The sequence below is a fragment of the Lactuca saligna genome, chromosome 5 (assembly GCF_052625555.1).
Source record: "Lactuca saligna cultivar CGN05327 chromosome 5, ASM5262555v1, whole genome shotgun sequence".
Lineage (NCBI taxonomy): Eukaryota > Viridiplantae > Streptophyta > Magnoliopsida > Asterales > Asteraceae > Lactuca > Lactuca saligna.
Window position 1 is genome coordinate 157085813 of NC_136421.1, and position 14040 is coordinate 157099852.

At 34.5% G+C, this 14040-nt stretch overlaps 1 protein-coding gene across 1 annotated transcript; it reads right to left on the bottom strand.

The window, feature by feature from the left end:
- Positions 1 to 202: 202 nt before the first annotated feature.
- On the bottom strand, positions 203 to 4727 carry LOC144997232 (protein trichome birefringence-like 11). Its single transcript, XM_078957086.1, has 4 exons — positions 4040 to 4727; positions 2527 to 2931; positions 1818 to 1976; positions 203 to 792 (listed from the first exon to the last, which is right to left on the bottom strand). The coding sequence occupies exons 1-4, from the start codon at positions 4492 to 4494 to the stop codon at positions 453 to 455; spliced, it is 1359 nt and encodes a 452-aa protein (XP_078813212.1). The 5' UTR covers positions 4495 to 4727; the 3' UTR covers positions 203 to 452.
- Positions 4728 to 14040: the final 9313 nt, after the last annotated feature.

A 14040-nucleotide genomic window follows, 5' to 3' on the forward strand; every position in this document is an offset into this window, starting at 1 on the left:
GTATATAACCACCAAAACCAAAATATTGGTGTAACAAATCATTAAATTCTTAAAAATTCAATATATTGAAGATGACCTAATAGGCCAACAATAATTACAAAAGCTATGTGAGGTTATGCACCGACATGAATGGTCTTAGGAAACAATTTACTAAAAAATATATATTTATTTTTAAATATATAACGTATAATACTTAATCAAATAAAACCCGATTAAATGCTTTTTTGCCATTTCTATAATTTCACTTCCAACTTAAATAATTTCCATAACTAATAATTTTAAAATTTAAACTCAACCTAGATATACAAATACTTTACGTCCCGAATTTGAAGCATCTCTTCATCACCATGTCAAAACTCCAAACACCACCACCTTCAAAAGGCGTTGGTGAAGTACTCAGAAACCATATATACACTCCACTCCACCTCCTTCCGGTCGCCGGAAAACCAATATCAACCAGAAACTGCCGCCTGTTTCAACACAAATGCGTAAAGTATCTCATTCCATGCATCGGGAACTCCGGGAAGACACCAATGGCTGCAGTCCTGGCGGTGAACCGCCGCAGGACTCATCATTGGGCCAAGATAGTACAATGAAGGGTGGCCATCTTTTCTCCTTGCTGACATAATGGTGGTGTTGAGTACATTCATTGATGAATTTTTTGAGTCATTTGAAATTACGTCTTTGAAAATATGGTATTGTGGCGAGGTGGTTGATGGTTGCTCCGGTGAGGAACCGAGATTTGGTAGTGTTTCTTGGTGGCAATTTCCGCCGGACCGCCAGTTGCCACGTCTGTAAAAAATGATTATTGTTTTTATTAATTAAAAAAAGTTAAGAGATAGCAATGTATTTTTTATTACTTTGTTTATGGGTAGATTTTTCAATGCTTTCAAATTACACGAATGGTCCCTATGATTTGGGGTAATTTGCGCGCTTGGTCTTGGTCCCTAACTTATTTTTTTAACTCGAAAGGTTCCTACTGTTTGTTTTTGTTACGCGATTGGTCCCTATTGTTTGTTTTTGTTATGCGTTTGGTCCCTGTCTTACCTAAAAAAACTATTATTTAAATAGGGAAAAATGGTGGATATGTAAGGTAAGGTGAGGGGGTGTGGTTGGGGGTCTATTTATTTAAATAAATTAAAAAATCAAGGGGAAAATAGTCTTTTTAAGTAAGACAGGGACCAAACGCATAACAAATACAAAGTATAGGAACCTTACGAGTTAAAAAAATAAGTTAAGGACCGAACGTGCAAATTACCCCAAACCATAGGGGACATTCGTGTAATTTACTCTTAAAAAAAATTGAATGAATAGTGCTTTAAGAGAATGAAATAAAAATGGGATGCTATAATACACAAATAAATGAAAATATGTTGCCATTTGGTATTTACCACCTATGTAGAAATGATTATTGTTTCTTGTTAGAAAAATCTAAATGCAATAAATATCAATCTATTTACATTGATTTGTTTATCATGGCATCTACCTTTAACTCTTTCCTATTACAACATTGTATTTTGAAATTTTTGTACGATTATAGTAATGTGATCCAAAAACAAAGGAATTTTATTTTTTACAGTTACATTTTGTGTAGGTTTTTAAAAAGTATAATTTCACAATAAAAATTTTGAAAGCAAAATGCCGTAATTTAGAATAATTTTCAAAGCACAATTTCTTAATAAGAACAATATTAAAAATGAAAGTATAATTCTATTATTCAGTAGATTTTCAAAGTACAATGCCTTAATAAGAAAATAATGGAAGCATCATGTTATAATAGAAAGAAGGAAAAACAGATTTAAAAAAAAAAAACAAACCTGAAATGTACAGGAGCATATGTACGAAAAAACACCTGTGTTTTTGTTTTATTTACTTCTTTATCCACCCAAGCTATGACTGTTTCTAATGCTTTTTTGTATGCAGTTTCTACTTTCATCTCCATATTGACTTTTTCTCCTTCTTGAAAATAACAACCTCTGATTATAACAAAGAGAATTTTAGAAGATATTTAAGGTCAATTAAGATAATTAAAGACTTCAAAACTTTCAATGCTAAATTTGTATTCACAATCATAAATTGTGAACTTAAAAAAGTCGTAGATTTGACCTTTAAAAGTCAAACATACCCTGTTTTTGGACAAATGGAGTATATGATAAAGACAAGTGACTTTAAATCTAAACAAAAGATTAATGAACCTCAGTTAGAAGAAAAAGGATGAATCGTTTGACTTTTGTAGTCAACAAAGATGATTATAGACTTCAAAATTCTCATCAACATTCACAAACTTAGAAAATTTGGCAACTTTATTAAACAAACAAACAAAAAAAAATGGTGTTAAATTTGGAAACGAAACACCAATTATGAATTTAGAAACCTATACGTTTGACCTTAACACACATCAAAATCTAAAGACAAAAAAAAAAAAAAAAAAAAAAAAAACGAACTCTTTCCTTTAGAAGGAAAACGAGATACCATTTGACTTTTGAGGTCAACGATGATAAAATAAATAGCATATTGCATACATACCCCTTTATGGTCTTCTCATTATTCCACCAATGTCCTGTATTAAAAACAAGAACATCAGCATCTCGCCATTTAGCTGAACTCCAATCCATTTGATCCAATTTAAGTGTAGTTCTTATGTCTAATGGTGAATTGGGAGGTGGTCGACTTTGAAGCACAAGAAAAGGAGCTCTGTAGTACTCAATTGTAGAATTGTAATCGCGAAACTTGAACACCAAGAAACCTTTATGTTTAGTGATTGGATTTCCATTTACTTCGTATATTGAATCGTTATCTGTTTCTTTGGTAGAAGTAATTGTAGATGATAACATGCAAAGAAGAGACTCCCATTGATTTCGGCCTATTGAATCTCCAACAAAGACTATTCGCTTGTTCTTCATGCTTTCCAACATTCGTGTCCCATTAAACCTAATTTTTTAATTGAAGAAAAGTAAGATTCGTTTCACTCGTAACCAAACCAAATTACCAATTAAATCGAATAAAACTTCACATATATTTTCATAATAACAAAGGTTTGTAGGTTTTGGTTCAATTTTTACATAATAGAGAAAACATAAAAGTTAATACATGGTACATGGGATTATATTGTATGCAATAAAGCAATTGGCTGTTCCATCAAACTTTATAACATTAACAAAACCAAAATAGTGAAAAATACATGCCATTATATTTACAATTTTGTTGTAATAATGAAAAAAAAAAACCTCGTGTCAAAATCGGTCAATTGATTGACCTTGCAACAAAATTGTAAATATAATGACATTTGAGAAAAATAAAAAATAGCTCGGTGTCAAAATCGGGATTTTATGATAACATATTGACTTTTTTGCAATTTGTCATATAAATAACACATAAAAGGTAACATATAAAATGTAACAAAATTAGGTATCATTCGGTTAACCCAAAACCGTGAGAAATTAACCTAAAACGAACAAATAAGGTATTTTTATTCGGGTAACCCAAATCAAACAACCGAATAACCCAAATATCATTGGGTTTGGGCGGTTTTTTTTTTTTTTTGACACTAGAACCCGACCCATTTATTGAGAGGTGACTATTTCATTGAAAATGTCTCTAAAGCGTAAAATATCAAATGTTTGTATATCTTTGATGAGGTGTGAATTTTCTTGCGAATCAAATGCGCAAATTTGGCTATAACATGACTATTCTCCCAATCATGCCCCTTCCCTTCCTACGTTTGAAAATCAAGGGTTTTCCCCACGAAATTAAAATTCCCAATTGCCCAATAGAAATTGCTTCTCCAATTATTATTAAATTAAAATTTGGAAAGGATTAACACTTTCGGAAATAGCATAAATGCATAATAGGTGTATCAAGATTTATAAATCCCTCTAATTATTTGAATTAAAATTTTGGGAAAGGATACAATTCCCAATTTCATAACAGAAACTTTGCCCAATTCAAGTCAAGTCTATAAAGTTTCCAAAAAAAAATATGCATAACAATTATAGAAAAATAAATAATAATAAAAAAAATTGTGGGATTGTTTAAGAACCTGGGCAAGTTGCAATCTTTAGGTTGCCAACGCCATTTGGTGTAGAGTAAATCCGGTCGTCCATTTTCGGAACACCTAAACCCTCCATCTAAAAACCTGCAATCTGTAGATTGATACAATGGATACTTCTCATCCCACAACCAATCACCTTCAAACACGTCACATCCATCTCCATCTACACTCAAAAAATCAATCTTTTTTGTACTATAAACTTCACTGTTGCTTCCAAACTTCAACCACTTCAACCTCTCTATCCCATTCGAAAATCGAAACACACCCCCTGTAACAACACTTCTGTAATCCAAGTAAAAAAACCCAAAAACAATACAAACTGTAATGAATAAAAAACCCAGTATCCCCGATGAGGGTTCGAACAGTTTAAACGGCTTAAACTTTTTCAAAATAGTCATGTAAGTTGATGAATCGATGTCTTGATGCGATGGGTTCTTCACCATTTTTGGTAAAGATTGGGGTTTTTGAGGGATGTGAAAAGGAGCAGATAGGTAATGTGGTGTGGAAGCAAGAGCACATTAATCAATGGAGGATTTTGGGAGTTGAATCATTGGGTTTTCTTCTTTGCTTGGTGGATGGGTAAAGTAGCACTCATGGATGTTAAAATAGAGAAAAGAAGAAGTCGGGTTGTGAAAAGGGGAAGGGGGGATTGGGATTGAAGGCAGTGGAAATGAAATCATGTGGGGAAGAGCATTGAAATCTTTACTCCCGGCATTGCACGTAAAGTTTTGTACAAATAAACCCTTTCTACTTTAAGAAATTGTCAAAATACTTCATCCAACTTTAAAACTTGTTAAAATTTTCATTCAAACTTAGTTAATACTATGTACCTCAACAAAAATATTTATAAAAGAAAATGTTAATCAATTCTGATGAAATCACATTAGCAATTCATACAAAAGTTTTGAATGATAAAAATAATTAGAAAACTAAATGGTAATTAGTACTAACATAATTTTAACAAATGCTCTTCAATTTGTATGTATTTTATCTTGACATTGTGCGAAAACGAAGATGTAGATGGTCTAGACACATGGTACGAGAATTCATATCAATTAATATATGTTCTTAACAAAACACAAACGAAACTCTTGATTGATTGATTGCTTTTCAAGTAACTTAGTGAACCCGGTCAATAACTTGTGTTAAAAATATTAGCTTTCTAATTAACTAGTTTAGTTTTTCCATCATGTTGTTAAGAGATGAGCACATCTTGCAATTTATCTAGAATCCTCTCACGCCACATATGTTTTGTATCTAGTCAATTCTTGTTATTAGTCTTCCGTATTTATCTCATAATTAGCTGTAGCATCAAAATAAATACATCATTGTATATTCTCCTGTAAAACACCTTTAATATATACATGATACTCTTTCCATATCATCTTCTTTTCTTATATGGTATCAGAGCTTGGCTCGACACATATTACACCAGAAAACTCACCTCTTCCCTCTCCAAAACACATGGGAATCAACGACAACACCTCTTCTTCTCTCATTATCAATATAACATTCAAAGACATCACTATTGTTAATTTCCCAGCAACCCTAAAACTCACATCCACCAGTTATCTTGGATGGAAGACTCAGATCGAAGCTCTGCTACACGGCCTTGATCTATATCGATTTATTGACGGCTCACACCTTGCACCTACACCAACAATCGTCGCTGATGGAACAAGCACCCCCCACACAGACTATCTGAAGTGGTTCAGGCAAGATCACCTTCTTTTCGCTGCCCTAGTCGGAACTCTTTCTCCTGAAATTGTACCACTGGTAACAAATGCATCTTCTTCCCGTGAAGCTTGGCAAACTCTAGCCAGTATATATGCCTCTCCATCAAGAGGACACATCGAACAACTCCAACATCGGCTAAAGCAACTCACCAAAACCTCCAACCAAACCATCACTCAGTATATGCAAAGTGTCAAAACAGTAGTTGACGAGCTTGATATCCTTGGGAAGAAATTTGATCAGGAGGACATCACTAATGCAGTTGTCAATGGGATTGATCAAACAGCTTACAAGCTTATCCTTGATGCTCTTCATGCAAGAGACTCACCCATATCCTTCACTGAACTACATGAAAGACTAATAAATCATGAATTGTCTATTGCTCAATAGGTCTCAAATGTTGATATCCATCAACATGTTGTTGCTTTCTATTCAAACCATCAGAGCACTAAGAAAACATGGCCTCCTCGACAACCAACCACCACAGATGGCTTGCTTCCTACACCCTTAAAACAACCTAATCAAGCCTCTTCAACCACTGGACAGCGTCCATTCTTGGGTAAATGTCAATGGTGCCATAATAAGGGTCATTCTCTTAGTAATTGTTTCACCTTTAAGAAGATTTTTCCAACAGCTTCTGTACCACCTCCTAACTGAAACCTGTAGGTTAAAAAAGCACAGGCACACATGATGATTCCACAGCAGTCATCGCCCTCCAACACTGCCAATTGGCTTTTTTACAGTGGTATCAGTTTTCATGCCACCAATGACCTCAGCAACTTGTCAATCCATGCACCATATGATGGAACAGAGGAATTAGTTATTGGTGATGGTTCGTGTCTACAAATCTCTCATATTAGCTATATTATTATCCAAACACCACACACACAACTCATACTCAAGCATGTCCTATATGTTTCTATTCTTTTTCAAAATATCATATCAATTTCTCATCTATGTGTTGATAACAAATTTTTAATAGAATTTTATTCTTTTGTTTTTGTCATAAAGGATCTGTCATCCAAGATTCCACTCTTCAAGGGAACCGTAGTCAAGGGAATGTATAAACTCAGAACTGCCACAAAGCCTCAAATCTTTGTCATGAATCGCATTACTCCAACCACATTGCATCATCGATTGGGGCATCCTCAAAATAAAGTTCTTAAGCAATTGTCATCTGTTCTTTCTTTCAATTCTAGTTGTTATGATCATTGTAACTCATGCTCTATTAATAAAAGTCACAAATTACCTTTTCATGAAACATCTCTTACCTCACATGCTCCACTAGATCTTATTTTCTCAGATGTATGGTGCTCTCCAGTTCAACCCTGTGATCACTATAAGTATTATATCATTTTTGTTGACCATTTTAGCAAATATACATGGTTGTACCCCATGAAAAAGAAATCTGATTCGTTATCTATCTTCACTCCTTTCTAATCACTTGTTGAAAATTTCTTCAACATAAAGATCAAACAGTTTTTCTCAGACAATGGTGGTGAATTTTTAAAACTTCAATCCCACCTTTCTTCTTCATGAAATTACTCACCTCACTTCACTACCTCATACTCCAGAACACAACGGATATGTCGAAAGACGACATAGGCATATTGTCGAAATAGGACTTGCATTGCTTTCTCATGTAAACATCCGAAATACCTTCTATCCATTCGCCTTCACCACATGTGACATCCCCAATTTCACGGCCAGGAAAGATCGATTTGTTTATGTTTTAGTTTTTTTAAATCAGAGTAATCTTTTAAAGAAAACAGTTGCGGAATTTGTTCCCAAAACAAAATATGATAAGAATTTATCAAAGCATTTCTTTAAAGAAATGTATTTTCATTATATAACAAAATCTCAGGATGTCATGTTCAATACAGACCAAAAGCATAAATAGAACAAAAATAGTCCTTACAACAGTTATCCATAACTACTGGCCTATAATCGAAAATCTCTCGTTATGTCAGCCAACTTATGCTCTCATACCATAACCAATAATACAAAGAAAACTGAGAGGGTCAAGCTTGGGAGCCTGGTGAGCATATAGGGTTTTCAACCCCCAATAATATAATTATTATATTCAATTATCAAACAATCAATCCAACTACCCACCCCCATTATCTCCATTTATTTCTTAAAGATTTATCCTAAGAACTGATTACCCTTTTCCCATTCATTCCTAAGGATTGTTCTAAGGAACTGGCACAAAGTCTAGTGTTGCCAAGGTTCTTAGATTACCTCTGGTGAACACGCAGTTCACAATAATTAATGAACACCTAGTTCAAGAACACCTAATGAGCACTTAGTTCCAATATTACCCAATGAACACCTAGTTCAAAAACACTTAATGAACACTTAATATCCCTGATGAACACTAAGTTCAAATATCTGATGAACACTTAGTTCGAATATTCCTGGTGAACCCAATCACCTAAGGAACACAGAGTACGAAAGCTCTTAGTTCAAAAAATGTGATAATAAAGTATATCTCGATCCTGCAAAACCACTAATATTATAAACACATATAAATCATAGTTCTAAAACAATATATCCAATCCCATCGATCCCCACATACTGACCCTATACAATGATCTTATGAGATCTAGCCTAAGTAATCAATATGAACCACAAACTGATAAAGCTGCTTCAGAATTTCCCTGGCAGCAAATGAGGATCAATAAAGACATCAAATGAGGGGAATGGAATAAGTTTCAGCACGAACCTTCTTTCGTAAAAGAAAGAACCACAAGACATTTTAAGTCAGGGGTAGTTATCTAAATAACAATGCCTAGGCGTGGTCCTGTTGGGTTTTGAGCAATCTAACACTTCCTAAGTGTGCATGCAACCCTAATAGACCTTGGATCTATGTTTGTCTAAATACATGCAAAATAATAATTTTTTCCAAGGTTTATAACCTATCTAACATGGCATGGGGAACATTTCAACATAAAGAATTAGAAGAGATTACATACCTTTTTGATGAGTTTGGTTCTTGAGGAGTTTGAGGGCCAAGCACCAATAGTGTGAATGCCTCAAATGGAATCACAAAACACCACAAACTCTTGGAAAACTTTGAGAGAGTGTATACACTTGTATATTTCGGCCACACACAAGCTCACACACACTAGTTCACTAGTTACACTTAGGCCCCATTTCATGCTCCATAAGCATGCTTATATAGTGTGTATGGTTAGGGTGAAACCCTAATAACCCATGACCTTTCCTTTCCAAGGATCCATGGGTTAAAAGCTCCATGGATCATCCATGGACTTCCATATAAGCCTAGCCCATTAACAAAAGAGCATTAGCCCACACTATATAAAACCAATAGCCCATAATCTAATTAGTCTTCCTTTTAATCTCTAAATTAATTCATAATTAATTTAATACTAAAACTAATTAAATAACATAATCTCATATTAATATATTATAACTTATAATATATTAATAAACATATGTGTATAACTCTCATAAAATTATCCATAAATAGTTTAGATGAGATGCAACCCAAATGGACCATGCTGGGTCGGGTCAAGTATATACCAAATAAGTTATGGACTTAGACACCTTATCCAACAGGTCCGACTATCATGAGGTATTATACCCCCAGACTCTACCTATCCCAACATCGAACTTTGCCTAGCAGTGGCCTGAATGTCATGAGGTATTTCACCCCCAGACATACCCTATCCAGTAATATAACACCAGACATACCGAGTAGTGGTCTATTACCAACACACTTTATTAGGCAGTCTACAAAGTTCCCTTAATTACTTCGTGAAAGAAAACGCTAACATATGAAGCTCGGTCGATCACTTCATAAAAGAAACGACGACTCCAAAGCTCTATCAAAATAAAATTATGGGGAAATACTACTAGAGTACTCTCGTACGCTCCCGTAACCGACACACAAAATTATCAAAAAAAACTTTGTACATGATAGTACTTCTAGCACATTATAGTACTCTGGTATGCGAAAGACTCGTACCCGAGAACATAATAGTACCCTGGCACAAGCAGCACCCAAGACACAGAGCTTTGAAAAGGACTTCGTACATAAAATGTACTTCTTTACGTAGGACGTACTCCACCGATCATCAATCTCACAACACACGTACTCTTAATAAGAGGCTACTCAATGTCCAAACTTAATGGAACTAAACATCCCTATTTAAGTCTTAATCCATCACTAGGCAAGCCTACAATGCCTATAATCAATTTTCGATACTATCTCCGTTTGGAAACACTAACTATGAGTATACTTAACACAAAGTTTTAAGTAATAATATCATATATACACATCTTAACACATATTGGACCATAACTGGTTCGTACGTTGTGTACCATCAATTATATACATAACATACGTTTTGAGCAATAGCAAATAATTCACATACATATATATATATTTCATACTTTAATCAATACTCGTATTAAAATCACATTCCTAAAAGGGACTATACACATGATACCTTATCGAGTGAACACATAGTTCAAAAATACATAATCCGTACTCTCAGATCTAAAGCTAACCTCTTGATCTGATTCATACTCCCAGATCTAGAACAAGTTTATCGCTTTACCCTTTTTATCCCATACCAACAATCTCATCTACCCATGCTCTACCCCACATACTTGTAGATACAAAATACATATACAGATTAACTCATTAAAACCTATATAATTCATCCATTCCACAATCATCTTAAATAAACAACAAATATATACACATATAACACGTATTTCATAGAAAATACTTAGTATTTATGTGTAGAAGAAAGTAACTACACACTCACTTGCTCATAAGATGATCGGACAGCACTACGTCTTGCAATGGTAGTATTCTTTGGTGAAACTGGGATATCTTCACACATCGGACTTCTCGCGGGCAGAGATTCGGCTCGGAAACTCTTTTCTTCTCGTGGGCAGAGCTTCAGCCCGGAAATTCTTTTCTTCTTGGGATCTTCGGGCTTCAGGACTTGCTTTGGGTCTCAGGGTTGATATCGGGGCTTCAGGGGGTTAAAATAGGGCTTAAAGAGTGTATCGGCAGTGGGAGAGAAGAGATGAAGCAACCATAATCGGATGACCCTTGATTTCTATTTGTAGGACAAATTTCTCAATTTCCACGTCATGAACAGTACTTTCACGTCGTGGAGTTGATCGTCACTGCATGAGTCATCGCAAGTTGGGTCTGGCAGACTCCAGGAGGCGTCAGAAGACATGCCACATCGTGACCACTGATTTCACGTCGTGGTCTCTAACATTCTTGGGGTTTCGTGCCCCGAACTTCAGAAATCCATAACTTTCGCATACAAATTCCGTTTTCGACGTTCTTTATATCGGCGCGTAGATGAGATTATGCTCTACAACTCTCGTTTAGACTTTGTCGGCTAATTTTGAATCTATTTTTAATATATTGTTAATATATCATTTTTAGTAGGCCGGGACAGGAAAACTTCGTTCGAAATTCATAACTCTTTCATCTGAACTCCGTTTTCGTCTGTCTTTTTACCGTTTCACTACTATTAACGAGATATTAGACTCTCGTTTATATTGTTTCAGCTAGAAATCACTTGATCTCAAATCGAGTATTCGGGCTGCAGACCGTTAAGCTGAAACTTCGGAAAATCATAACTCTTCATGCGAAGTCAGATTTGGGCGTTCTTTTTATGCACACTCTCAGTTTAACGAACACCACGATGTTCATTTAGATCACTAAGGCTAAAAATCTCTCCAAAGTAAATTCACTTTTTATGTTATTCAGTGTCGTGTCGGTTCTGTCGCGAAACTTCGACAGGTCATAACTTCTTCGTTATAACTCAAATTTTGGTGTTCTTTATATGTACGGAATCCTTGTAACATATACTACAACTTAGTTAAGATTATTCATACTAAATGATATTCTATCAAAAAGTCATTTTTGGCGCTTATCGTCTATAAATTTACTAGCCCTGATCTACGGGCATTACTCCACAACAGTCTATTTAATTAATCGGCTGCCCACCTCAACCCTCCACAACTTATGTCCTTTTCATTGCCTCTTTCAAAAGGATCCTAAATATTCCAAACTAAAAAGTTTTGGTTGTTTATGCTATCCATGGTTAAGACCTTACTCACCACACAAATTCCATCCCATATCCACTCCATGTATTTTCGTGGGATATTCCCCCACCCAAAGTGCCTATTATGCCTTTGATCCGGTCTCTTCCAAATTATACACCTCTAGACATGTTGTATTTGTAGAAACAGAATTTCCATATGCTAAACTTGTTGGATTAATGTCTAAGTCCATAACTATAATTGGTAAGACTTGACCCGACCCGGCATGGTCCATTTGGGTTGCATACCGTCATGCACTTAGATAGACTATAATGAGATAAATAAGACACTTATGGTTATTAATATATTATAAGTTCTAGTATATTAATAATAAGAATAATAAGATTATTTAATTAGTATTGATCAAGAATTAATCTAGGATTAATTAAGTGATCAAAAGAAGACTAATTAAATATATGGGTTGATTGTGTAAATCATCCATACTTATATAGTGGGCTAATGCTCCATGGATAATCAAGTTGGGGTAAAACCCATAAGATGGTCCATGGATGCTCCATGGTGTATTTGAACCCATGGATCCAAGGAAATGGAAAGCCGTGACAATTAAGGATTTAACCTAATTGTAACACTATATAAAGATATTATTCTTGACAAAAATCGGCCACTAGAGAGAGTAACAAAAGGGCTAGCCGATTTCATGAAGTGTAGAACTCTCTCAAGTTATTCCAAGTGTTTTGATGATTGTTATTCCATTTGAGGCTTCCACACTATTGGGGCTAGGCACTCAAGCTTCATGAAGACTTTCTACATCAAAGAGGTATGTATTCTATCTTGTTACACTCATTGTTTTGTATGCTAGATTAGGATAATACCTTGGATATTCTTATTTGCATGTATAATAGAGAAAACATAGATCCAAGGTATTTAGGGTTGCATGTACACTTAGGAGTGTTAGAATACTCAAAACCCAACAGTGGTATCAGAGACTAGGCTTGTTTTCTTGTTATACTTGCAAATGGAGCTGAAAAATCGAGTTTTGATGCTGTCAGCCTAGCAGACTCGCCGAGTCCATGAAGGGACTCGACGAGCCCAAGGCAAAATGCATCCAACTCGCCGAGTTTTGTTCATACACTCGACGAGTTGGACCCCAGACAGCATGTTTTCGAGGTTTTTGGCTAGAAATGGACTAGGAACATTACCCTACGTTGTTTTTGAACTTATAAACTTGTTTTTTTAATGTGGTAATGTTCATGCTAATCCATTTTCAAAGGTAATTGTCAATAGATTCATGTTTTGTATTAGTTTAAGGTTTAGACTAATTACATGAAGAAGTTTGATATGAATTATCTTGTTCTTATGAGTTGCTTAGATTAATAGAAAAGTTAATTGAAATAGTTGTTTTCAATCCATTTTAATCTAAGAGTTGAGTATAAAATGTGTTTGTGTAACTTGTCCTCAAGTTACATGAAGAGTCACATTAAAGACTCATAAAACTCATAAAAGTTGGTAATGGTTACAAAATGAAGAGTCTTGTGTCATTGAATTTTTTTTTATGACTCCATAACTTGTCCTCAAGTTATGGAAATTCAAGAGTCACTTCATTAATAAATAAATAAATAAATAAAGTGTAACCTTAATTAATTCCATAAGTTATAAAAATAAAGAAAAGTTAATTCTTTTATTTGTTTAAAGTCTTCCATAAGTTATGGAACTTGAAGAGTTTTTGGATTAAAGCTACTTTAAACACATAAGTTATGGAATTAATTAGTTTTGAATAGTTTCAAAACTTGCCCTCAAGTTTTGGAATTTGAAAAGTTTTCTCTTATGAATACTTTAATTCCAAGTTAGCCCTTAGAATTTTAAAAGAGTTAAAATTCAACACTTATACTATTTATAAGATTAATGGTTAATTATTATATATATGTATAAGAACAAGTCGTTTTACCGTTAGTAGGCCTCATTCACGAAACCGGTATATAAGGTGGGTATAAGGTTGTTGCCTATAAAATGGCGACTTAATGGGTGTATACTCTCACCCACCGCTTGCTTGATCGGTGGAGGGTCGTTAGCCGAACGGGTAGGACAATGACTTTAAATTCTCCCTTCATTAAAAGTATTAATGATAAATACTAAAGTAACTAAAATCTTAATAATTCCCAATCTTAGTTACTTTAGGAAAAATGTGAATTTGG